Consider the following 27,880-nt stretch of genomic DNA (forward strand, 5'->3'; position numbering starts at 1 on the left):
GATCGTGAAGCTGAGGCTCCAATACTTTGGCCACCTCATGAGAAGAGAAGAATCCTTGGAAAAGACCCTGATGTTGGGAAAGATGGAGGGCACTAGGAGAAGGGGACGACAGAGGACGAGATGGTTGGACAGTGTTCTCGAAGCTACGAACATGAGTTTGACCAAACTGCGGGAGGCAGTGCAAGACAGGAGTGCCTGGCGTGCTATGGTCCATGGGGTCACGAAGAGTCGGACACGACTAAACGACTAAACAACAACAACAACAACAAGTTATGAATGTAAATGGTACCCATGCAGTTCATATAGATTTAAATATTGATAACTCACCAAGAAGAGCAGACATGTTCTGAAAAATTCGCAGCAACTCTGGGGTAAGGCAAGGGCTATTCTCTAATGTTACTAGCCTAGGGAAGGGAGGAAAAATTAAAAACCCTCATTTATCATTGTTTCCATTAATATGTTTCTTCAGATCTTATTTTATGGTTTGTATTCTGAAAGACCTGCAAGAGGTATTGTAGCTTTTCTATGTCTGTTTGTCTGTATACCCTAGAACTCAATGAACATTATTATGTTTTTAAACTCCTTTATCAGTCAAACTACATACAAAGGTTGTCATCATGTGATGATACTGTAGCTCCTAGATTAAAAGTGAAGCTTTCCACTCTGCTCAACTCTCAAGGTCAGCTGTTTCCAAATCTGTCACTTGGCTATCTAGACTACAAATAAATTTATTTATTTAAAACCATGTATAAAATGCTCAACATTCAAAAGTATAATGGTGTACAAAACATAATACAAAAGTGTACAAAACATAATAATAAAACAATAATAATACATTAAATTCAGCAGTAAAACTGGAAAGGAACTGTTGGATCAGAATGCAGGAAAGGGGGTTAGAAGATGCTGGAGTTTAACCCCCCCTTTTAAAAAAAATGTAGCTGCCCCAGTGACTTACGAATATAATACCCTACATTATGAGTGGGGAATCTTTTCTAGCCTGAGGGCCACATTTCTGTCTGAGGGCATGTGTCCATGGTGGGCCTGGCAGAAACAATAAATGGGTAGCACAATGAATGTGACTCTTTATTTTCACAGGACAGGTTACATCGTTGTTGTTGTTTGTTGCTGTTGTTGTTAGAATTTATATACCCACAGGCCTCAAGGTAGTTCACAGGATAAAATCAGAATATAAAACCAGACAAAAGCCACACACACATACCCCACAAGGATTATCACAGTTTGAGGGCCCATTCCAGCTCAGCTGAAGCTCTGAAGGACACAGGGCAGAGCGAGTGGCAGGCAGGGCCTGTGGAGCAATGGGGTGACCTGGAAAGAATCCTGAGGGCCAGATAAGGAGGCCCCTGGGCCAGAGGCTCACCACCCCTTCCCCACGCATTCTGATCCTTTAACAAACCCCAGTCACATTCCTTACCCAAATTCAAATATAAAATTGCTCTGGTTTTCTGAAGGGAGCGGCACAAAATGCTTACCACAATTCTAGTCCGTCTTCTAGAAGATACACATGAGGGGGCTGGGAAACATCAGTGCTTAGCTGAATAACCGGAAGCAGGAAAGGATAAAGATTCTTGCTATCTGCTCCTAAGCCCTGAAGAAATAATAACACATTGATCAGAACACCTGAGTACTTGCTGCTACAAACGGGATTATAATTTTTGAAAAGGCTTTCAGGACAGAACGATATAAGTAATTAGCCGCTATAAAAAGCCGGCAAGTGACTCTACTTTGAAGTAATTAGAACACTCAGTTTTTTGGATAAGGCTTGACTGAGTGGGATACGAACCTCAGAGGAACAGGATTAGATACAATACTGTATTCTCTGGTTCACAGACTAGATATGAAAAAGGGCGGCTTTCTCAGCTTCAACAACTTTCTTTTGTTGAAATGGCACTCTCCTGACTTTCACACTATGGTTCTACATCAAACTCCCAGGAAGCAACGGGAGCAAAACATGTACCAGTAAACACTCCAGTGCCCTCTTGTTCCAGTTCAGAAGACTGAAGAGAAAGATTGGGCAGGAGGCTCATTGCTAGGAAAATGGACTCTTAAAGAAAAAAAAATTTATCACAATGTGGCTAGCATGTCCCCCCCCTCCAAGAACACTTCCTCATAACACTCACCAATGAAGATTAGAAAGAATTCAGCTTTCACTTAGAAGTCACTAAGAGCTTGATTTATATGACAAGAGCTTGGGGGGGGGGCTGTTCCTGCCAATCTACACTAAATAGCCCTAAATTTTAATCCTGTGCTTGTGGACAGGCTATTGCTACTCAGGTAGAAATTCTACAGACACACTTTTCCTTTTGATGTGTTACACAGCCCAGGGACTCATAACTGGTGCAGAAAACAGATTCCAGGGCTAAGTCCTTAGAGGAATGACCCACATCAAATCCCGGTAATAACCTTAATGGTTTAAGTATATTATTGACTCTACGCAAGCTCTGTCCAAAATAAATTCCAGATAAATTGACAGTAAAAGGACACGACCTTGTGCAAGTGTTGCCAGCGTGTTTAAAGAACGGGTCTTTCAACTCATCCTGTGTTGATTTTGTGCTGACTGCCAATGCTAACCCAAGAAAATAATTTGTACAGAAAGGAGGACAGAGAGGAGAAGGAGCTAATCCAGACTAATATCTTGTATAAACTTATGGGTAAAGGCAGTTGAGCTGCGAAATGTTAGGCTACTGAAAGCAGGGGCAGTGGGGGGGGGAGAGACATAGAGACAGACAAAGCTGGCCTGCTCAAGGCCCTAACAACTTATAATAAATATTTTGGAAGGAGGATTAACATTGGAGGAATGCACTCCTCTTAGGGGTTCAAGGTACGCTACAACATTTTGATGTGGGTTCCCACTTGTTCCATCTAAAGTTTAACAAGATACCGATATAACACAAGCTAATGATCAGAGAGGGGAAAGAAGAAAACACATTAGATATTTTACCTGGACAAGATGTATTAGGGTAGTAAGGATAGCACACCTCAACATATTGTGCTCTTCACTTTGTTTCCAAAGGAGAGGTAAATACTGAACCAAGCATCCAACGTAAGGTCTTATCTGTGATTAAAATAAAGTGGTACAATTTTAAAAGTTACTACTTAAATTCTCATAGATTACAACCCTCCATGTAAGATTTTGTAGGAACAGCCTCGGGGGGGGGGGGAGGTTTCATAGGGACAAATGAATTAGAATTTTACTGTCTTTTTCCCCACTTACTGTCAGTTGCTTTGGGTCATTGCCACCCCCCACCCCCACCCCCACTAAGGAGTCCCACAACTGTATGGAAATCAACATCAATGTGTTCACAACCCATGGATAGTAAGAGATAAATTACTAAAGATAACAACCTCTACTTGCTTGCTCAGGAGTGCCTGGCGTGCTATGGTCCATGGGGTCACAAAGAGTCGGACACGACTAAACGACTAAACAACAACAACACTTGCTTGCTCAGGATCGGGACCCACATAGAATGCCTGAGAAAACATTCTGATGTCTGGCGGGTTTGTTACAGAGCTCTGAGTGGCTGGATACTATCAAGGTTCCCCCACCTGCTCAACATGTCTAAAGGGATTTGGCTCAAACAGTTCAAATGCTTAAAGCGAGGTTGGGATAGTGTTGGAACTGCAAATGCAGAAATAGTCCAATATTTAATGGTTTCAAAGTCTTGTGTTCCTATGAATTTAGAAGTGCAACAGTTTTCCCACACTCTGGGGTATCAACTTACTTGCACGTTGACTCTTTCGATTACACAAGACAGAACATGAAGAACTTGCATCTTTGTGTCACATTCTCTAACTTCTTGAAGAAGCTGAAAGAGCAGGGTAAACACAGATTCCAGATACTGCAAAAGAAAGACAACATGGGTATGAGTTAGTAAGGACACTGATACAGTTCTTAACCGTTAATTAAATTACTCTAGGGACCAGCAACAAAATATCTGGGTAGTGTCAGTTTAACATGGGAAATACTGGCCTGTGCCACATTAAATCCCTCTTCTCTGTTCCCATGGACCAAAGCCCCAGAACATCCAAAGCTACAAATCCTGACTTATCCACCACTACTTACACCATATTGCCCCCAGGCCTCACCTTTCTTCTCAGTTTTTCCTTTCCTCAACATCTTACCATCTCTCTGCCATTTCTTTTCTCACATTGTACATTCTCTGTTCATTCCATTCCATGGGCCCCTTCTTCTCAGTCTACTTAATTTGCCCAATGAATTACAGTACTCTAGACTTCACTAATGGCACAACACCAGCAGCTGTGCCCCACTACAAAATGACTTCCTGTTGTCAAGCAGCAAAATGTAGGTCCAGCACTTCAGGAAAGGGCTTAAGAAGGTGAGGCAGAGACTTATAAACAGCCCAAATAAATACCTTGCTAAGAATAAACTATAGTACAGTGGAACCTCGGTTTATGAACACCTCGGTTTACGAATTTTCAGTTTTCGAACGCCGCGGACCCATCTGGAACGGATTAATTCACTTTCCATTACTTTCAATGGGAAAGTTCGCTTCAGTTTATGAACGCTTCAGTTTATGAACAGACTTCCGGAACAAATTGTGTTCATAAACCGAGGTACCACTGTAATCCCACCATGCAATGTCAGTGTGGTCCGCAAGATGCTAATCATATACAAAACAGGAACGTATTTTAGAGATCCTACAAATGGAATTCTATTATCCAGTGATGTGTCCAATGGTGACATTCTACTTGCACAAGAGATTTCTGCTTGTGCAACGTAACTTTTCTTCTCCTTTCCCCAGCACCCCTTCAAAATCTGAAGCAGATTGGGGGGGGGGTTCAGAAAGAGATGAAGGGAAGGCTGCGCTGTGCAAGTAAAATTTTGCTTATACAACATTTGATACAACTCTCAATTTCTACCCCTACTTCTTCATGCAACGTTCTAATGGAATTTAAATTTTCACTTCTTAAGAAACACTACTGAATCCTAACTACACCAAAGTAAGTGATTGCATTTCAATTAAGTGGTTTTACTTGCTTTTGAATTCAGTACATGACTGGGGCACAGGGGGGGGGGGTCACATGCACTTACTGGTAGAAACTGATCAGTCCTAAACTCGAAGTCATCCACAGGTAAAATGCAGTTAAGGAAAACCAAAATCTTTGTGCAGTTAATTTTTTGAAACGAGCAACATTAAACCAAAGCAATTTCAGCGATTCAGTTAACAACAGAATACTTTAAATAAGGAAAAGGATATTTAGTTTCAGAGTTGTGGCTGTCTCAATACGGACCTGAAAGAAAATAATTAAACAAGAACAAATCATGTTGGTCAGTTAGATTTGTTTATAAAACATTTTCACAAAGTATTCACAAAGTTGATACACAGTCCAACAAACTATATCTTTCATTTCTATTGGTTGATTCCCGCCCCGCCCCCGCCAAACAGGACATAGACATGGAATAACAAATTCAACTACTTGAGAGCTTTTAATTTAAGTCTTAAATTTAAGAACTTGAGAGACCATTTTCTCCTTAAACATTTCACCAAGTGTTTTTCACCTCCTTATTTTCACTCTTTCCCCAAATTTCTGATTTTTAATGTATCCAAAATGAATGTATTGATGTAATGAGCACACAACCTTTGTTTCAGATTTGACAATTCAAAAGGGTACTCAATTGTCAAACTTGAGGACACAGGGGAAATGTATTTGAAGGTTGTTTTTGTTTTTGTTTGGAACAGAAGATATTCTCATTGAGAAGAAAGAGAAAATTAATATTGTACAACTAGTCTGTGGTGGAAATTTTTCAGCGCAATATGGCTTTGCTTCAGACTGATATGCCTTACAATTGTATGCCTTATCTTTCTTATTAAAATTTTATCCTTCTACAAGGCTTTTTTCTTCCTGCTATTTGAACAAGCTGCCAGTCAGAACTACCAGTTCAGTTGCTGTAAACGGCTTTATAGGCAAACTTTATATCTTTAATTTCATAATGGAACACAATCTGAACTGATTTTGAGATGGATATACTTTGTTCAATTTAAAGATATACAGAGCAAATATATATTCAATGACAGATGGGTGGATCAAATATTACACAATCAAAATATAAAGAAACTGAAGTTTATGATCACAGCAAAACTATGTAGATGTAGTCAACTATCAAAGGCTCATTAATGAGCTTTGCTTGCATGAATGTGAACAGTGTAGTTATTCTTGTAAAACTTATCAGCTCAGTCCGGTAATTTGAGGGCCCAATCCATATATCAAATGTGATGCACTTGTGTTTTCAAGTACTGGAAATTTATTATATTATATTTTTTTTATTTATAGTTTGATATTTAAGTGCTTATTGTATGAGAGATGGACACTGGGTACTGGCACGTCTATTGATGGTGCACTATTTCTCACCCTATGCAATTCAACCATGAGAAGAACAAAAATATTTTCTTTACCGAGCTGCAGAATTGGAAGGCAACACTTCGTCCCACATTTATTTATGTTTCATATACTGATACACCATTTAATACCAATACAATCTTTAAGCAGTTTACAAAAACAACATACACAATAGATACAGATATAACAAATTACTGAACTGGAAAACTGCAGTAACAAATAAAACAATAAAATTCCCCAAAAGCAAAATGTAGCAGTACTTCTTGAAAACATCTAAACCTTCCCACTTCACCCTCCCTCTTGACAAGGTACAACATGACTCACAATATGCAGCAGCACTTACTAACACCCAGATCTGGTTGTAGATGGACTCTGAACCAATCTGACTACTACAGAAACACAAATCATTCAGTACCACTACTCATCCTATTTTTCTCCTACACCTCATAGACATCCACCATTACACACTATCCTACCATCCATCCAATCACTCCAATATCTCCCTCTCAATCACCTAAAGATGATCAGCAATCACTCCATCCATTCTACTAAATGTGCACTGCAAAAACACCAGAAGACAAATGAAATCAACTGACAGAACTGTACAAGATATCAAAACCAATGGCCACCCATCAAACAAGCAGATATATTGTACTAGACAGCAATCTGGCTTTCATCCAGGTTGTTCTTGCCCATCCAAGACTCTCAGTTGATGGGCATTGAAAATAACTGATCATTGCAACTCAAGCCCTGCCTACTGAATCTGGGTCTGGACATTTAAAGCAGCTCTACAAATGTGACTCAATGGACTGTCCCTCAGATGGTAGATATTGGCCTGCTGGCAAAGTAGGAAAATTTCTCCAATATACAGCATGAGCCATGATCTAATGCATACACGTTCTCCAAATACATACAACGGCAGATCATTATCACAAAATCAACTAGTCCTCTGTAAGGACTTGAGTGGTCTAGAAAAGTTTCCATCCAAAACTATAGTTAACTTTTCTACGGCTTTCAGGTGTATAGATATGATCAAAGATAATAAAACTTCACAAACAACTCGGTCTATGCATGTACTCAGAAGTGAGATTAATGAGACTTACCGTCAGGTAAGCCTATACAGAACTAAAGCTTGCGAGACCTTCCTAACACAAGAGCATGAACAAAAGCACATACTATTTGCAAGGTAGAAGAGAAAGGCCAGTTACATGAAAAATAAATACACTACAGAGTATTTGTCAAAGAGATTGATCTATACGTACCACTAAGTCTTGGTCTTGAAGCAAATTACAAATTGCTTCATACAGCATTGGTCTCATGTCAGACTTGAATTTCACAGAAATCCACTGTCCAATTAGCCAGATCACTCGCCGACGGATTGGTTTATACCTTTAAACATAACAAAAATTATTATGTGAAGAAATGGCTTTTAAGATTGTATTGCACTAAATTGTTTGAGGGTCAATATCGAAAATGCTTTTCAATAATTTCTACCAACGAAGTGTGAACACGTGTTTGTTTTTCTAATTAACATCAGAGTGCTCAGGTCTCCACCTCAGCCCCTGCAGAACACTGCAGAATAAACATGCCAAAGGTCTATTTCTATGGGAGAAAATACCCAATCTCTCAACAATAATTTCAAACAGGTAAATTTGCTTATTTAAATCATAGAATATTAATGTTGAAAACATTCCACGAGTGAAATCTGTTGGAGGAACAGATTCTGCTGTTTCTAGGATTCTTAATATTCATTAGTGTCAAGGAAAGAACTTTTATTGATATATTTTTTAAAAGCCCTTGAACTAACACCTTAGTTTCATAAAGACTGGTCATCAAGTTTTTAAATATTAACTTTTTAATCTATACTATGACACACCGTTAGCTATTCAAAGAATATTCAACATTACTCCTCGACAATACAGGGATTATGATACAGTAAATCTTAAGATACTTTGCATTACTGCAACCCAAGTGAAGTTGTTACTTAAAGAGCGCTGCCAAGATACATGGTGCTGCAGGGCAATTTACTTTATTTCAAGCCCCATAAGTCCTGCACGTTGCAAACCGCATAACATGGACAAAGAACTGAGAGAAGTCAGAGCAATCAAGGCAGCTGCTGGGCCAATAGCTGTGTCAGGACCCAGATCTAGAACAGGGGTCAGCAAACTTTTTCAGCAGGGGGCCGGTTCACTGTCCCTCAGACGTTGTGGGGGGCCGGACTATATTTTTTCGGGGGGGGGGGAATGAATGAATTCCTATGCCCCAAAATAACCCAGAGATGCATTTTAAATAAAAGGACACATTCTACTCTTGTAAAACACGCTGATTCCAGGACCATCCTTGGGCCAGATTTAGAAGGTGACTGGGCCGGATCTGGCCCCCGGGCCTTAGTTTGCCTACCCATAATCTAGAACAAGGAGAGAAGCTATTGGAAAATTCCATGCAACTCAAAACAGGCATACTGCCAGATCAAAAGTTGATGCACCAATAAAAGATACTGCATATTTATTGCTTTTTTGAAAGCAGAGAAATCTACTGCAAATACCAACGTGAAAGTTAAGAACTGCAAAGCGTAACGGAAGAGTTAAGACTTCGTACCAAAGCTTGCAGAATTTATATTGACAGCCAACAGAAAGGGGCTTGTACCTGTTATGAGTGATTTGCAATTCCACTAGCAGCTGGTTTCTGAACCACTGATCGAAATCCACACTGTCAAATAGCTCATACGCTGCCAGTCCAACTGCATTGTACACTGAAGGGGGGAAGTGAAACAAAATACTGTAGCCTCCTTTGCAAAATGAATCTACTTAATTGAATGAAGTCTTTTAAATACATCAATTCAACAAGAAATGTAACTCAGTTGCAAGGGTGGAGAGAGAGAGAGAGAGAGAGAGAGAGAGAGAGAGAGAGAGAGAGAGAGAGAGAGAGAGAGAGAGAGATGGATGAATACAGCGGTACCTCACAAGACGAATGCCTCACAAGACGAATTTTTCGCAAGACGAATGCGTTTTGCAATTTCAATGGAGACTCGCAAGACAAAGTTTCCTATGGCGCGCTTCGCAATACGAATTTTTCGCTATACGAAGCGACTCGCGGGACGAATTAAATTCGTCTTGCGAGGCACCACTGTACAACAATATATGTGTGCAATCAGAACGGACTTCTGCAATGGGTCTTCACCTTTCTCCCCTTCCTGCCGTGGCCCACTTCCCACATGCAATGAGGCTTCCCCAGTTAAGATGGCATAGGAGTGCAGCTTTATTAAAAGCAACTTAAAAGAACCGTAGTTCCACAAACTACACCTCAAAAGCTGTATTCCAAAGCTGTTGCAGCCCTCCCAACTTCAGTTGATTATTCCAATACTTGCTTTCAAAATCTTGGAACTTTCTAATGCTGTCAGTTATTAGAACAGATTTAAAAAACAAGCAACTGTCAAGTCTTTCCATTTAAAATGCGGGGGAAAACCAGAATTTACCAGCATCTTTAATCAGCAGAGTTTGGGTATCATCCATGTTAGTGGGACCTGAAATAAAGCAAATGTGTGTGTGTGTGAAAAATAAATAATTAAAAAGCAAGTAAATCCATAATGCAGCAAAACGTATTTAAATAAATATCTTGTGTTCATTGCAAAAGCAGGGTTTCTGATGTGTAAAAATTTTTATTCTTCCCCTTAAAGTGGGAAGAGAGAATCTATGAGGGGCAAGTATTTGGGAGAATCACATAACAATATAATTTATTACATTGCATTGACGTAGAATACTTCAAAACACAAGGTAAAAATGTTAAAACGCAAATAGGATTTGAGTAAGTACAACATTGGGGGTTATCGTATTTTTCGCTCCATAAGACGCACTTGTTTTTAGAGGAGGAAAGGGGGAAAGCCCCGTTTTTTGGAGGATCAACTCACAGTTGTGCAGCTTCTTTAGGAAAGGGAGCAGTTTCTACAGTTTCCAGCCAGATAATCTAATCAGCCTGTCACATGTTGCTGAGGAAACAAACAGCCTCCATCTGCAGAACATTCAACAATGGAGGCCTGGGCAGGGGGGGGGCGGGGCTGGAAAGGGAGCCAGCGATCAACCACACATTCACTCCATAAGATGCACAGACATTTCCCCTTACTTTTTAGGAGGAGACTTAGGGAGTCTTAGGGAGCAAAAAATACGGTAACTGTTTTTATTTCATTGTGAGATAAGGCAAAGGTATACAGGTGAAACTCAGAAAATCATCGAAAAGTGCATTTATTTCAGAAATGCAACTTATTATTTTTTCTTTTAATTTTTACAAATGCTTTCTTTTGGAAATTCCACAGTAATAAAACAAATAGTTACAATAATACAAATATAAACATTGCTATTACATTTCATTAATTACATTCCATTGATAATTGAGCCGCCTAATGACAAATAATTACAATTACAACAAATAAGGGCTTGACATATCTTGCTTGGCATGTCATGCATCTATCTCATATATTGGGTCTCACTTTTTAAGTTGCGTTACTGAAATAAATGCACTTTTCGATGATATTCTAATTTCCCGAGTTTCACCTGTAGAGGAAATAGAATATGCACCATGCAGTGAAATTAAAACCCTACTTCTGTATATTGAAAGACTGTGTAGAGAAGGTCGCAGGACCGCATTAGCGCAGTCTCCCCTTCTACACACCCCGATATCTGCGTGCTCAAACTACATCCAATAGAGAGTTCTCTTTGCACACCAGTGAACATGTGTGGAGCTCCTCCACATGAAGATAGACCCAGGCCAAATCCCGGCCTCTCCCCGTATGGAGAAGCTTTTCAGGCACACGTCAGTAGTACTGCTTCTGAAACAATTTAAATGTACAGGCAAGGGGCGAGCGCAGCTGGGGCGGGGCTTGCCTGGGTGGTGTCAAGAGAAATTGAGTTCAGTAAGCTGATTTGGAAAGTCTTCTAGAGTTTCATCCTTCTGCACGCATGCTTGACTACAAACAATACTAAAAGAACTAGAAGGACTATTATTTTACAATGAAAATGTTAAGTGCTGCTCCACACAATATATAATTTTAAACAAAAACTTTTTTTTAATTAAAAAAATGTACCTTGTAGAGTATGAACCATTTCTAGCAGAACTGGAGTGAGAGTCTGATTGTATTCGTGAAAAATATCAATGAAGAGCACTTCTGTGCATGGCTGGGGGGGGGGGGAGAGAGAGAGAGAGAGAGAACTGTTCATTATAGAGGGCAAAAATATGCTAAGCAATTTCATTTTAAAAAGGAACTGTCGAGGAAAATGCTAAATATGACATGACAACAAATGTGAAAGATATCTTGTAATTATAAACCTTGGGAAATTGTTCTTAAAGGTATGATGAACTGAGCATTTACAAAGTAAATTAAGACAACTGAGCCCCAAATAAGACACAACTGACTGAAAATAATGAGTACAGAATTTGCTTGAAACAGCGTGAAACCCTGATCGTGACTGAATAGGGCTTAAGCTTTCAATCATTATGTGGCAATATTTCATCCATCACTAGCACTAGGTACAGCAGTTATGTAAGAGGTATAGATTATTTCACGGCTGCCCAAACTTTTTTCAAAGAGGGCCAGATTTGAGGAAGTGAACTTGCGTGAGGGCTGACCAAAGTTGTTGAGCTTGTTTTAGGATTTTACCCCAGGACATATACTGCCACGGAGGCCAGATTAAATTGACCGGCTGGCTGGATTAGGCCACTGAAACAGACTTTGGACTATTTGCTAAGCACAAGCTAAGACGTTGATCCAGCAAGCAACATGCTCCCTGCATCTTCTTTTTGACGAGCAGGGCAGGCACAGCTCTTAAAGTAGCAAGCAGCCACCATCCTAGGACTTGGCAAGTAAGTGGACACTCCCTTCAAGGGTTTGGGTCTGTGAGGTTTGTTTGCACCAGCACTGGCACCTTGCATGCCCTTGCAAATGGAGGCAATGCTGGCGCCAGCTCCGCATCCAATTTACTCAGTGGCCTCCTCCAGAAGAAGACTCCTCTCTGCAGCTCTACAGCAGGAGGTATTAAACTGGGGTGTCCAATGTCACACTCTTCTGCCAACCTGCCCGGTCCCTTCTCTGGATCCAAATCTCCACTTCCTAGACTACTGGTCTCCTCCCTGGGCTCAGATACTTCTTGGGATCCTGATTTCACTTCCCGCATCCTGCTAAGACCCCTCCAGCTCCAACTCCACGAGCTCCTCCCATTTCTCCCCTGGATCTAACCGTCCCCTCCATGACGTATCCACAGGACTCATAACAAGTGTGAAAATACTTGAAAACATGCAGCATCTCTGCTATTAGGAGAGGAACTTGGGGAAGCCTGTGTGTGTGTGTGTGTGTGTGTGTGTGTGTGTGCGTGCGCATGCCAAAGCCCCTGACCAATGCCACCATGTGGATCTGCATCTAGCCACAAAATATCTGCTTTGCTTTATGCCACGGGCGAGTCTGATGAAAGATTTCAGCAAGGGTTTCTATCCGGTAATAAACAAGGGTGTTATTACTTGCATCTATATCAGCATGACATACCAATTTCACAGAGAGCATGAACCCACAGAAGAGCTCCGCTGTGCTGATCACAGCGCTTTCTATCCTTTCCTCCATAGCAAACTCCAGGAATACTTGGGACTTGAAAACTGCAGAGTTCAAAGACTGCCCAATTATCGCCACTCTGCTCTCTTCCTGCGTGGGAGGTTTTGCACCGGAGCAAATGATCAGAGCAAGTGTGAAACCTTCCAGCCAGGAAGAAAACAATGTAGGAAACAGCAGCAAAGCCTGAAGTCTGCCTGGATTTAGAGGTCTTTGGTAGTGTGCCAGAGGGTTTACGTCCATACAGTAACTTCTAAAATATGAATTGCATCCTAAAATGTCAAGTTTAATGTCCATATTCAAAGTGGTAAGATCTCTGCGTGAATTTTAAGCAGTATGCTTACCCTGAGACTATATTTCCAAGAATCTCCACCCGTCTCTTCCACAGCTGCAACACAAAAGTACCTATTATTTCAAAATTTCATATGTGGTTAAATAAAAATGTGTAACTGTACAAAAAAAGAGCGTCTGGAAATAGTTAACAATCATACAACATTACACATGCTGCTAACATCAAAGTTATTGCTAGATAATAATGGAAAGTATGCATTATACCTTACACTAAAATTAGGCTGAAATAAATAACAGCTTCTTACTAAAGCCTTCTGGGTCCTCTTCCCACATTGTTAGCTCTTCCTCAGTTAACAGGAAATACTGAGTGACCAACCGCCTGCATATCTCTGTTAATGTTGGGTATGTGAAGAATGACACCTTTATCTTATGAGCTTCAAGAGTTTCAGGGCTGCTATCTGCAGTAAAATAGTTCACATGAAATAAATTCATAATTTGTTAATCTATGTCCAAAAAGGAATAAATCACTATCAAGACTTATGTAACATTTCAAAAATGAAAAGAGCCAAATTACCTTCCACATTTTTGGACGGCTTGTAAGCATAATTTTTGACTATCATCTTAATCAGATTCATGCACTGGACAATAAATCGCTCAAACACAATTCCTTTGCCGGCCTCTGTGAAAACATAGCTGACAGCAAATTCCAATGATCTCTGAATTAGAGGGGTGAATGAAAAAGGATGCTGGTCCAAGAAGTCTAAAAGCTAAAAAGCAAGGGGGAGAGGAAAAGGATTATCGTAAGAGAAATACAAACCAAAAACACAACTGGTTAATAATAAGAGATAAATGAATAAGAAAGTGTATTACAAAAACCAAATAAAAACAAAAGCAATTGCAAACAGCTTGTTGATATAGTCAGTTCTTTAGAATGATGAGTTGGATGTTCTGTGTCTGCCTCCGCCCCAGGCCCTTCCCCTTCATTGTGGCTAATTTATTCTGTTGAACTGATCAATTATTATTTTTTAAAGACAGCATTAAAACTGACTAGTCCGTGAAACTAATTCACTAAGATTATTTGGCTGAAAATAATCTAGTGAAACTTACCACTTTAGTGAAACTTACCACTTTAGTAAAAAGAATTATAGTCTTTTCTAGGCAATCTCTGCAGACATGATCTGCTTCTACACTTTTACCTGGTAAACAACAGCAAAAAAATTCAATTATCATTGACAGCCAAAGGAGAAGACATGCTTGTCTGTTGTAGTAAACACGCAAAAAAAGAGCTTTGTGACACCTTAAAGACTAACAGATTTATTGCAGCATAAGCTTCCTTTTAAGTGTAACTGAAAGCTGCCATATTTTGTAACGTTGGAATTAACAATATTCCAATTGAGCGAAATGCACATTTTAGGTACACAGAAGCTGTGATGTGATGAACAAAACACACTCAGAGAAACATAATGTAAATAATGGATAGGAATTCGTATATTCCACATAGTTGCTGTATTTGTGGCGAAGAGACTGAGCCAGAAAGTTTCCAGTTTGAATTTCAAAACCCACGCTTGCATTCTTGTGAAGATCTTGATTAAATGGCTTCTTTTTTGCTGTTAACTGTTGCTAATATTAATTCCTTTTGTTAAGAAGCATCTGTCATTTAACCAACAGAAACTAAACAGATCTTCTCAGAAACAAGATCCTCTGAGTTCAATGGGATTTACTCCCAAGTAAGCATGCATAGGATTGCAGCCTAATACAGCAACCCTAAACTGACTAGGGAAGAAGTCTCTTTGGATACAACAGAACACACTTCCAGCATGCAAAGTATTGCACTGCATGACACAATTTTTCTAACCCAGATGACACTATTTACCTTGAGGTGTAAAATATAATGCATAAGGCAGAACAATACTTCAAATACTTACTACACTCCAAAAATTGTTTCAGCCGCTCAAATACTGCATGGAGAAATGCCTAGAAGATGCAAAAGCAACATTTTAAAGCATAAAAAGGGTACAGAAATCCACATGTCAACCAACAATAATAATAATAATAATAATAATAATAATAATAATAATAATAATTTATTCTTTATACCCCGCCCATCTGGCTGGGTTTCCCCAGCCACTCTGGGCGGCTTCCAACAGAAAAATAAAACACAGTAATCTATTAAACATTAAAAGCCTCCCTGAACAAGGCTGCCTTCAGATGTCTTCTAAAAGTCTGGTAGTTGTTTTCCTCTTTGACATCTGTTGGGAGGGCGTTCCACAGGGCAGGCGCCGCCACCGAGAAGGCCCTCTGCCTAGTTCCCTGCAACTTGGCTTCTCGCAATGAGGGAACCGCCAGAAGGCCCTCGGTGCTGGACCTCAGTGTCCGGGCAGAATGATGGAGGTGGAGACGCTCCTTCAGGTATACTGGACCAAGGCCATTTAGGGCTTTAAAGGTCAGCACCAACACTTTGAATTGTACTCGGAAACGTACTGTGAGCCAATGTAGATCTTTCAAGACCGGTGTTATGTGGTCTCGGCAGCCGCTCCCAGTCACCAGTCTAGTTGCCGCATTCTGGATTAGTTGTAGTTTCCGAGTCACCTTCAAAGGTAGCCCCACGTAGAGCGCATTGCAGTAGTCCAAGCGAGAGATAACTAGAGCATGCACCACTCTGGGTAGACAGTCTGCAGGCAGGTAGGGTCTCAGCCTGCGTACCAGATGGAGCTGATAGACAGCTGCCCTGGACACAGAATTGACCTGCGCCTCCATGGACAGCTGTGAGTCCAAAATGACGCCCAGGCTGCACACCTGGTCCTTCAGGGGCACAGTTACCTCATTCAGGACCAGGGAGTCCTCCACACCTGCCCGCCTCCTGTCCCCCACAAACAGTACTTCTGTCTTGTCAGGATTCAACCTCAATCTGTTAGCCACCATCCATCATCCAACTGTTTCCAGGCACTCACACAGGACCTTCACTGGTTCTGATTTGAAAGAGAGGTATAGCTGGGTATCATCCGCATACTGATGAACACCCAGCCCAAACCCCCTGATGATCTCTCCCAGCGGCTGCATGTAGATGTTAAAAAGCATGGGGGAGAGGACAGAACCCTGAGGCACCCCACAAGTGAGAGCCCAGGGGTCTGAACACGGCCAGGAGGAAGGAGCGGAACCACTGTATAACAGAGCCCCCAGCTCCCAACCCCTCTAGACCAGGCATCCCCAAACTTCGGCCCTTCAGATGTTTTGGACCACAATTCCCATCATCCCTGACCACTGGTCCTGTTAGGTAGGGATCATGGGAGTTGTAGGCCAAAACATCTGGAGGGCCGCAGTTTGGGGATGCCTGCTCTAGACGGTCCAGAAGGATGTTATGGTCGATGGTGTCAAAAGCCGCTGAGGGATCCAGCAGGACTAGGAAACAGCTCTCACCTTTTTCCCTAGCCCGCCGGAGATCATCAACCAGTGCGACCAGGGCAGTTTCAGTCCCATGATGAGGCCTGAATCCCAACTGGAAGGGATCCAAATGGTCTGCTTCTTCCAGGCGTGCCTGGAGTTGTTCAACCACTCGCTCAATCACCTTGCCCAAGAATGGAAGATTTGAGACTGGGCGGTAGTTGGCCATATTAGCCACATCTAAAGATGGTTTTTTAAGAAGCGGTTTAATGACCGCCTCTTTCAGCGGGTCTGGGAATACTCCCTCATAGAGGGAAGCATTTACCACCCCGCGGAGCCCATCACCCAGCCCTTCCTGGCTCGCTTTTATTAGCCAAGATGGGCAAGGGTCAAGGAGACAGGTGGTTGGTTTCACTCGTCCAAGCAGCCTGTCCACATCCTCGGAGGTAACAGATTGAAATTGATCCCATGAAACATGACTAGACAGGGCTCCAGCACTCTCCCGCCCCGGCCCTGCTCCCACGATGGAGTCTACCTCCCTCCGAATCTGAGCGACTTTATCTGCAAAAAACTTTGCAAAAGCATTTCAGGAGATATTGGGGTCCCTACCAGGCCCCAATGACGAAGGTGGTTCGGATAGATTGCGAACCACCTGGAACAGTCTCCTGCTGCTGTTTTCTGCAGATGCGATAGAAACGGTGAAGAAGGTCCTCTTCGCCGTCGCCATTGCCACTTGGTAGGCTCGAAGTTGAGCTCTAGCCCGTGTTCGGTCGGATTCAGAATGAGTTTTCCGCCACCGGCGCTCTAGCCGTCTCAGCTACTGTTTCATCACCCTCAGCTCTGGGGAAAACCACAGGGCTGTGCGGGCTCCATGCAATCGGAGAGGGCGCTTCGGAGCCAAACAGGCAATAGCCCTGGTTAACTCCACATTCCAGCGGGCCACCAGGGAATCGGCTGAAAGGCCATCAACATGGGATAAAGCATCCCCTACCACTCTCTGGAAACCATTTGGATTCATTAAGTGGCGGGGGCGGACCATGCTTCTTTGCACAACATTATTATTTGCACTAAGAAGTATTTAATCAACATAATAGGTACTGGGGACCTCTCCCCAACATGTATAAATTTTTAACAAGCCTACTTATATGGCAGCATACTTCACATTCCTTTTGTACCTGTTGTCATTACCTTAAAAGCTTTCAGGAAAATCAAATCAAGTCAAATTCAATAAATAAATAAACCATGCCCATCTGGCTGGGTTTCCCGGGTCATTTTATTAAAAACATGACAAAACATCAAACATTAAAAGCTTCGCTAAACAGGGCTGCCTTCAGATGTCTTCTAAAAGTCAGATAGTTGTTTATTTCCTTAACATCTGGTGGGAGGGCATTCCACAGGGCGGGCACCACCACCGAGAAGGCCCTCTGCCTGGTTCCCTGTAACCTCACTTCTCGCAGCGAGGGAACCACCAGAAGGCCCTTGGCGCTGGACCTCAGTGACCAGGCTGAATGATGGGGATGGAGACACTACAATAAGCTACAATATGCTACATTGATTCTAAACCTGCATGGCCAAGCGTCCAAAGGGCACCCGTACAAGCATCAACTCCTAACTTCTTGCCAGACAAATCTTTTCTAGACATCCATTGTAGTATTAACGCTGTCGCAGTTTGAAGATGAAATTTTAATCATAATGGCAAAGAAGGGGCGAGGCCCAATATACTTATAAAAATAAAGGATGCGCCTTGCTTACCATCACCTCTACGTTCCGATGAGGTTCCACAAACCCATGAACAGTCAATTTACGAAGCACTGAAAAAGGAAGTAATGTTACTGCCCCATAAAATATTACTACTCCCATGAAAGCCACTCATGGCCTAATAGCCAACACAGTGAAGAACTGCTGTGGCAAAACGTTTCAATTTCTTAAAATATCAAACGCTTTTTTAAAAAAAACAAAACCCAAATAAACTGGAAATTTTAAACATTTGGCTTCTCACTCTCTCAGGACATGGTTAGTATTCCACTAATGAGAAAAAACCAGCAGCAGATAAAGAAAGAAAATATAACAGAACCAATTCCAAAGGGTCACAGAATATTTTGGTTGCTGTTTCAAGAGCGAATGCGATCTTTTCACCCACACTTCCATGTCTTAAAGCAGGAATCCAATATGCTGTTTCAATATTTTTATGATAAGCTGCGGCTCAAGACAAAACGTGTATGCAAGTTGAAACAAAGAGTGCCAAGAATATAATGAACGTGCAGTTTGGAACAAAGAGTGTTTGGATGGAACATCCTACCAGTATAAAATATGAATGGCTCAATTTTACCTGGCACTGTAGGAGAGACATACAAAATGCTCTTATAAATCATGGGCTTTCAAAATTAACATAAATATGTATTCCGAGACCAGTCCACCAAGTGCTGGAAAGAATTTTGCATACCCCTCAGCAACCAGTGAATGACACAAATAAAATAAAATCTCTTATGATCCCTATGCAAATGCAACTCTTTGAAGAGACAGAATGTCTTACTCCATTAGTAGAAAATTTGAAAGCCCACCTTACTGTGCACATTCATACTGATCTGACACATTTTGTTAATTACCTTTCAGTGATAAAAGAGTTCTTTCTAGCGAGTTCCTCGTAGCAGTTTCATCTTTAGTACAAATCTGTTGAAGGAATGTATCTGTATGGTGATTCCACAGGGAACAGGTAAAGCTGTAAATTCCAGAAGCTAACTGCAATGTAAAAAATAAATAAATTACTAGTCAAAATAGTTCTTGTTAACGGAACACAGTGAACCTATCCAACTATATTAATCATGCCTAAATCCCACGGAAAGTAATGGGGTTTAAGGTAGTCATGACTAACTTGTTCCAATGGATTTATTGGGACACAGCAGCACAATGCAAAGCGCAATAAGTCTCAGTGAGCTCAAAGGGACTTACTTTTTAGTAAGTGTATTTTGGAATACAGCTTCACTCATGACTGTTTTAACTGAAACTGTTCTTAATAGTGTATTTTTATGGTGATGGAAAATCATCTATGGTGAAAAGCAGTTTATAAATATTGGGAATAAATAAATATTTTTTAAAATAAAACAGTTCTGGTCTTGAAAGATGATTAAGGATCTGCAGATCATGTGCTCCTTTCTTCTCACTAAAGTCTCCTCTATGCCTTTAAGGGATCTACCTATCTTAACCACTGTTGAAACTAACCAGATCCCAAAAGTGGAATGCAAAAGATGGTTGTGACGAGAATCAATTCCAATCACTTAACAACGGTTGAACCTTTGGAGCTTTTACATAAATATGGAACACTCAGTTTGTTCTTAATCTAGCCACATCCAGTCTCACATTGAGACAGAAAAGGTTTCCTTTTCAACAGAATTGAAACAAACACCAGTGTATGTGAATACTTCTACTGAGTTGGACATTTTACTAAACTCACTGTCAGACTTTGCCCCAGTTCAGATCACCATAAACCATGTGGTTTTGAGGATCAGCAATGAACCATGGTGAGCTCTGCCCTTTAACACTCCCCTTTCCCCACACCTCTGCAGGTATGAGGAGAGTGAAAAGTTCCACTTGCAGTTTTAAAGCAAACCACAATTTTGCATCACATATGAAGTCGGGGAGTTGAGGTTTGTTCTAAACATAATCAGTTAAAACAGTATCAGGATCAAACTCGATATCATGTTTTGTTTTAACTGTACTTAATCAGAGCAATCCACAGTTCCTTGAGTTCACATATGGCACAAAACGGTGGCTTGTTCTAAAAGTGAAAGCTTACCTCTCTAATCTGCAAAGGGGTGGGGATGAAGAGTATGGAAGTGCAAGGCTAACCATGGTTTGTGACACGAAGTTGTGGCTCTCTCTCTCTCCTGTCACATATGAAGGAGGAGAGGTGAACTCATGGTTCTCAATCATCTAAGCTATGGTTTAGGAAATGATTATCTGAATTGGGCCTTTGTCATCAAGATTTCAGTAATGTACACAATGACACACACAGAACTCAGACGTTAACATATACATTTCTGAAGGTGAACCTATATGCTGTACTATGAAAACTGCTGTAGTGATTAGCAAAATGTACCTTAGACAAGCTGAAAAAATATTCCGGGTATAAGCATTGTGTTAAAACTATGATAATGACAGAAACACAGCTAAGCAAATTTCAAATTAATTAAACTTCCCCCACCCAAAGTTATTTAAATTATCTCAGAACACTGCAAGATGGAGACAGATGGCTGTAAACAAAAAAAATGTTGTGCAAGTACTTTTGTCTTAGACATAACCCAATTTGTCTTAAAATGCAATTGCTTTTCCAGAAAATAGCTTGTTTTTTATTATTATTCTGCAGGAATATAAGCATGCTTTCTTCCTATCAAAGATTCTATACACACCCTCTCATGGGAGGAAACACCCATCTGCTCTCCTGTATAGCGTGCTCCAGACTGTTCAATATCACTGCCCTTAAAAACTGTTTATGTATTCCCACTATAAACCTTTGTGTTGGGCTCATCAAAATTAAGCTTCTTGCATGGGGTTTATCATTTCGAAAAAGTACAGTTAAAGAAATATAAAGCCAGAGAAAAGGCTTGTTTTAGTCCCCAAATAACCGAACAGGATCATAAGCACACATACAATATCATAACTATTAATGCTTAATGCAGATGCACAGCACAGTTTCTATTAAATAGAAAAGATCACCTTTACTAGTATAATGTGTGTAAGCATAATACCTAAACATGGCTTGTTTTCCTTAGTTATGCTGCATCTGAATCTAAACCATGACTAAGGACGGCCTGGAAAGTAAGATGTGTACTTTGGTTGAATACACACCACACATCTAAAACACATACCCCCTGCTAGAAATCGTGGAAACTGTAGTTTACTCCTTAAAGGTACCCCTGACCATTAGGTCCAGTCGTGTCCAACTCTGGGGTTGCGGTGCTCATCTCGCTCTATAGGCCGAGGGAGCCGGTGTTTGTCCGCAGACAGCTTCCGGATCATGTGGCCAGCATGGCTAAGCCGCTTCTGGCGACCAGAGCAGCGCATGGAAACGCCGTTTACCTTCCCACCGGACCGGTACCTATTTATCTACTTGTACCTGACGTGCTTTCAAACTGCTAGATGGGCAGGAGAAGGGACCGAGCAATGGGAGCTCACCCCGTTGCGGGGATTGGAACCACCGACCTTCTGATCGGCAAGCCCAAGAGGCTCAGTGGTTTAGACCACTGCACCACCCACGTCCCTTTTAGTTTACCCCTTACAGAGCTACAAATTTCCAACACCCTTAACAAACTAGTTCCCAGGATTCTTGAGGCGAGAGAATGTTCTTTAAATTTATGGTGTGTATGAAGTTCAAGATCTGAAGATGATTTATTTAGCTATTATTTTAAAATATTTTAGGGTGATTCTTTTAGTTTAAAAACACCAGGAGTATTAGAAAGAAAAGGGTGCATCCTTACATACAAAACAAATAAAATGCAACTACATTCACCCTGACCCTGAAAATAATGCATGCCTTCCCATTTCTATTAGCAGCAATTATAAAGTGCAGTGAGGGTTTTGTGCGCTGTCTCCTCCCAATTCCAACAGCAATTGTGGCATTATGTCTGCAGTGAGGGGGAAAACTTACAGTGGAATAGAAAACGATAGTTTGAAGCTGGTTTCAAATGATGGCTTATAGCTAGCTGCTGGTTTATGTTAACCAAGGTGCAGACATAATTTTATTTATTTGTTACATTTATATCTCCTTCAACCCATTTTATCCTCCCAATCCTGTGTGGTAGGTTAAAGTTGAGAGACAATGACTGGGCCAAGGTCACCCAGAGAGCTTCATGGCTGAGTGGAGATTTGAACCCTGGTCTACGAGGGTCTAGACCGGAGCTTTAACCACTAGGTAATGACAGTGGAAGTAGGGGGATTCAACAGTAGAGGGGGAGGGCACTCTGGATCTTTTCATCGTGGTCAGGAGACTGGGAAACATTACATTAAATTGACTGAGTTGTCCGATATTGTGCTGTAAAGGAGCACTTGATCAAAATGACACATTTTGCCAGCAGGCTGTCATCAGCTACAACCAAGGTTAAAAAGAAATACTTTCAAACTGGAGTTCCCTTGGGCAGCAGCTTCCTGTGTTCCCAGTTGCATGCTGCTGTCATATTACTCTCTTCTCAATTGTGGGGATCAGAAGAAATGAAATAGCATGCCTGATAGGAGAAACCAATCTGACTCCAAGACTGCATTATTGGAAGGGATACTTACATCATAGAAAAGTTTTCTATCTGCAGCAAGCCGTTTAGATGCCAAAGTCTTTGTGACATGGTAGAAGGTAAGTAGAGCTCTGTGCTGTCGGAGATCATCTTGAATTTTAACAGATTCGACAAGAATGGGAATAAGTTCCGGCCACTGCCTAGGGCAATCCAGCCTCGCGACTTTGGCAATCAACACAGAAATCTGGGTGGCAATCTGCAAAGACAGCCAAAGGGAACATGGTTAAGGCAGCAGGACTGAATCCAAAAGGGAGTCAGTCCTGGTTAAAGTGACTGGTTTCCATTTTAAATAGCCTCACACATCTGATGAAATTTCAGGCAACATTTTGCTGAGTTTGGCGAAGCTGATAAATTAACTCAATTCAAAATTTAAGATTTAAGAACAAGGAATGTTCCCATTCACTTTTCCAATCAGTCATTCCTTTCCCCCTCTGATCCAGCTTCCTATTTCCACTGGGCCAGAAGTCAATATTCTATGGCCATTGAGCATGCTCAGTCCTCATGGGGTCTTTTGGGTCTCCCCAGCTCATAGGATTTTTTCCTTCCTCATCTGAAAAGTCTATTGAGTCCAGCATCCTGATTTCACAGTGGTCAACCAAGCGCCTATGGGAAGCCTGCCAGAAGCACCTGAGCGCAACAGCACTCTTCTGACCTGTGATTCCCCCCCCCAAATGATATTCAGAGGCATATTGCCTCTGACTGTGGAGATAGCCTTCAGGGCTAGTAGCCACCAATAATCTTATCCTCCATGAATTTGTCTAATCTTTGAAAGCCATCTAAGCTGCTGGCAATCACTATTCTTGTGCGGGAGCAAATTCCACGGTTTATCTACGTAGACAAACCTCAAACACTCAGCTTCAGGGCTTGTCCATGAGCTGTAGCATTGAGAACATATCTCTACCCACTTTCTCTATACCATGAATAATTGTACACACTTTTGTTACGTTGTTTCTCTAAACTGAAAAGCCCCAATTTTTGTAACCTTTCCTCAAAAGGGAACTGCCCCACCCCCTTAATAATTTTGGCTGCCTTTTCTGCAAGACTCTTCCCTATCTTTGCTCCAACAAACTTCACACTCTACTATCTCCAACTTGAACACTTTATCAGCCTGCCCATCTCACCCCACAGATAAGGCTGGGTTGTCCCACATTCAATTGTCCAGAAATGCACATAACACCTGACAACTGCCACTTTCTCAGATCAGGTGATAAATCTGATAAAAGCAGGCCATCATCCTGCAAAATGGACCACTTAGATGCTAAGGTTTCATTCTGCCAACAATTCTACTGAAAATTAGGAACAGAAAACGAAGAGTAAAAGTGATTAACCTTACAAATCTCTGACTTGTCTTCTAAATGCACAATGGATACACTTGCTGGCTATGCTAATTTACCACCATTAATAATATCATCTCTCTGAGATTTAGCAGGAATTATTTCTTCATGTAATAGGCTTCTTTTATAAAAAATAATAATAATCCTCAACCCACTTAATTCTAATGTTAAACTTTAAAATTACAAGATACAGCCTTAGAGTGTTAATATGATTTTTTAAATTTTTTTATAATCACTAACCTGATTTATTGGCTCATTGAAATTGGCAATAAGCCCTGCACGTAATGTGGATTTCTCCTCTTCTGAAAGAGCACTGTTTTAAAAGAAAATAAATACACGTAATAGATACAACTTCTCATTTCTTACTATCTAAACGTTTGAGAGTTTCTTCTACTTAGCAAGAATACTGGAAGAATGACACCTGTTTTACAGTAATGTTTGAGGCAAGCCTAAGGTCTACAGATTGGATCCAAAGAACCATGTGCTGAAAGAAAATAGCTATAAGCACTATTCTGCAAACTTGTACAAGAGCTTGCATAAGTGTTGACACAAGTGGTTCCACTGCAGTTCCTTATATGTTTCCTGCTCAAGCTGAAGAATATAAATTGGGTTTAGTTCCACTTTTCTCTTGCAATAGCAGCCAGAGTAAAACAGTCCTTCCGGAAGTGGAAGATACCTTCTGATCTAACTGTATGATACCCAAGGAGGAATGCACAGGTTTCACTTGCTTTGCTCATAAACATCAACAAGTGAGAATAAAAGCTGTATTTTGGATCTTATTATTGATGTAGAAATTGATCACTTTGCTTGTGTATTTTTGAAGTTTCGGTTATGACTATGTTAAACATAGTCAGTGTTAAACATACATAACACTGTACAGTGGTACCTCGGTTTATGAACACAATTGGTTCCGGAAGTCTGTTCATAAACTGAAGCGTTCATAAACTGAAGCGAACTTTCCCATTGAAAGTAATGGAAAGTGGATTAATCTGTTCGCAGAGTACTTAAACTGAAGCGTTCATAAACTGAAGCGAACTTTCCCATTGAAAGTAATGGAAAGTGGATTAATCCATTCCAGACGGGTCCGCAGAGTACTTAAACTGAAGCGTTCATAAACTGAAGCATGGGTGTAATTGGTTCCGGAAGTCTGTTCATAAACTGAAGCGTTCATAAACTGAAGCGAACTTTCCCATTGAAAGTAATGGAAAATGAATTAATCTGTTCCAGATGGGTCCACGCCGTTCATAAACTGAAAATTCATAAACCGAGATGTTCGTAAACCGAGGTTCCACTGTAGTTATGTACAGTGGTACCTCGGTTTTTGAACGTCTCCGTTGACAAATGTTTCGGAACTCTAATGCTATAAACCCGGACGTAAATGCTTCGGTTTTTGAACACGTCTCAGAGGTTGAACAGGAAACACGGCTTCCGCTGAATGCGAGATCCTGAAGCCTAGCTGTTGGCTATTGAGTTTTGGTTTTTGAATGTTTCGGAACTCAAACGGTCTTCGGGAATGGATTACATTCAAAAACCGAGCTACCACTGTTATTGTTTATATGTTGTAAGCCACCTTGAGCCTGCTATTAACTTTGGAAAGGCAGCATACAAATAATATGACTGTCTGATTAATTGAAGAGACAGTTGAAAATTTTTACATTTTATCAGTAATATAATTGACAAAAGTTGACAAAAAGCTTAATTATTCAAGAGGCCAGTCTCTCTTTCTTTCCTGGGCTATGTCCTCAAAATTTCGCACAAAAGACTCAGGTGAATTTTAAAATCAGATGGCAACGTGGAATAAGGCATAGCTGCTATTGAGAAAGAAACTTCCACTCAATGTGGCTCTCCCCTTACTTTTCTCAGGATCGTAGCTAAGAAACCAAGCTTTCAAAAACTATCAAAGCGTTTTAGGAATTTAACTGGCATTAGGGGTCATATTTAAATGTTAGCATTAAGAAATGTTGCTGTGCCATGTCTAAATACATTTGTGGAAGTCCATGGGGAATTAAGAGATTTGTCACTTTTTAGGCAAGCGGAACATTTTTCCAACTGTGAAAAAGCATAACACAACAGAAAATGGAAAAGGATAGATTCACCTTACAGGTATAACCAGGTGTAATATTTCCTAAAGCACTTTAAGCAAAAGTGTTTATGTGATATTGAAAATGAAAAAAAAGCCATTTAGAAGTTGCTCATGTGATGCAATACTGACATCTGCAGGAATGTAAAAGTGATCTTTATTCCCCACACAGGAGCTTCACACAATCAGGTTTATAATTTAGCCATTTCCCTCCACCACTAAAAAAATCTGATTACAGTACTTAGATAACATTTGTGAAGCTATCTAAACCCATGAAATAAGATAAATAAATTCTATATAGTAATAAAATATAGTTGCACCAAGTTCTAGAACTACCTTCAGAAAATCTCAGAATTCTTCTACCAACATATTTCCCCCATACAGTGGTGCCTCGCTAGACAAATTTAATTCGTTCCACGGGTCTTTTCTTATAACGAAAATATTCGTCTAGCGAATCCCATAGGAATGCATTGAATTTTTTTTTGCCCATAGGAACGCATTAATTGAATTTCAATGCATTCCTATGGGAAACCGCGATTCGCTAGACGAAAACGAATTCGTCTAGCGAGGCAACCTCCGCTAGAAAAAACCTTTCGTTAAGCGAAAATTTCGTTAAGCAGGGCATTCATTAAGCGAGGCACCACTGTATACCTGTCACAAATTAAGTTAAAAGTGCATGAAGTTGCATTAAATATTTAGTCCTATGAAAGATACCAACCTAAAGTTAGAGGAACTGATGAAAACAAGGGTGTAAGAAGCAAACAGGAGAAGTTAATTTTCATTTATTAATGAAATGTAAAAACTACTTCATCAAAGAATTTTCCAAACAGCATACAAATACAATTGCAGGAAAAACATGGCTAAAATCCACAGAGCAATTTAAAGCAAAGATACATAATCATTAAAAACACAGATAAAAATCAATGAAACTTAGCAGGGCCGTCTTCAGCATATTGGGCGCCCTGGTGCAAAGATTGCTCCGGTGGGGGCCCCCCCGCCCCGTTTCCCACCACAGCGGGCGGGCGCAGCCGCTCGGCACCCCCCTGGCAGCCCAGCGCCCTGCACCACACAGCCTTGCCTTAGAGCCGGCCCTGATTGTTAGCCATTGATTAAGGTTGATCTCCACACTAGTCTTAACACCGGTTCATCACAGAAAGAGCTAGAGAATTCTGAAATGAATAAAGGAAGCTTTCCCTTGGAGAACTGCATAAAGGGATATACAGGATAGGATATAAAGCAGGGGTCGGCAAGCTCCGTCCGTTGGAGGATGGGCCAGAGCATGTGCGCACGCACGCTCTTCTGGGTCGGAGGAGCGTCCGTGTGCATGTGCACACGCTATTTCCAGAGCTCCTCCGACCCGGATGTGTGCCGGAAATAGCATGTGTGCATGCACACGGGAGCTTCTCCGTCCTGCACACGTGCACACACGCTATTTCTGGTGCATATTCGGGTCGGAGGAACACCTGTGCACATGCACACAGGCGCCATCAACCTGGAAGTCGGTCCCTGTGCTGCACCACGCCACACCGGTAAGAGCGGGCGGTGG

General features: G+C 41.1%; 1 protein-coding gene across 1 annotated transcript in view; it reads right to left on the reverse strand.

The window, feature by feature from the left end:
• IPO11 (importin 11) overlaps nt 1–27,880 on the reverse strand; it is a 69,412-nt gene that overhangs the window by 36,561 nt on the left and 4,971 nt on the right. Inside the window, exons 3-21 of the mRNA XM_035100450.2 lie at nt 24,495–24,567; nt 22,913–23,116; nt 19,246–19,378; nt 18,392–18,450; nt 15,184–15,232; nt 14,384–14,454; nt 13,833–14,025; nt 13,564–13,716; nt 13,312–13,355; nt 11,456–11,546; nt 9,854–9,901; nt 9,025–9,130; nt 7,641–7,767; nt 5,238–5,271; nt 5,072–5,112; nt 3,741–3,857; nt 2,960–3,073; nt 1,491–1,606; nt 328–404 (exon numbers count right to left, since the gene is read on the reverse strand). Of these exons, the coding sequence (XP_034956341.1) occupies nt 328–404; nt 1,491–1,606; nt 2,960–3,073; nt 3,741–3,857; nt 5,072–5,112; nt 5,238–5,271; nt 7,641–7,767; nt 9,025–9,130; nt 9,854–9,901; nt 11,456–11,546; nt 13,312–13,355; nt 13,564–13,716; nt 13,833–14,025; nt 14,384–14,454; nt 15,184–15,232; nt 18,392–18,450; nt 19,246–19,378; nt 22,913–23,116; nt 24,495–24,567 (1,850 nt within the window). The remainder of the gene's footprint in view (nt 1–327; nt 405–1,490; nt 1,607–2,959; nt 3,074–3,740; nt 3,858–5,071; nt 5,113–5,237; nt 5,272–7,640; nt 7,768–9,024; nt 9,131–9,853; nt 9,902–11,455; nt 11,547–13,311; nt 13,356–13,563; nt 13,717–13,832; nt 14,026–14,383; nt 14,455–15,183; nt 15,233–18,391; nt 18,451–19,245; nt 19,379–22,912; nt 23,117–24,494; nt 24,568–27,880) is intronic.

This window comes from Zootoca vivipara, chromosome 11 (genome assembly GCF_963506605.1).
Source record: "Zootoca vivipara chromosome 11, rZooViv1.1, whole genome shotgun sequence".
NCBI classification, from domain to species: Eukaryota; Metazoa; Chordata; class Lepidosauria; order Squamata; family Lacertidae; genus Zootoca; species Zootoca vivipara.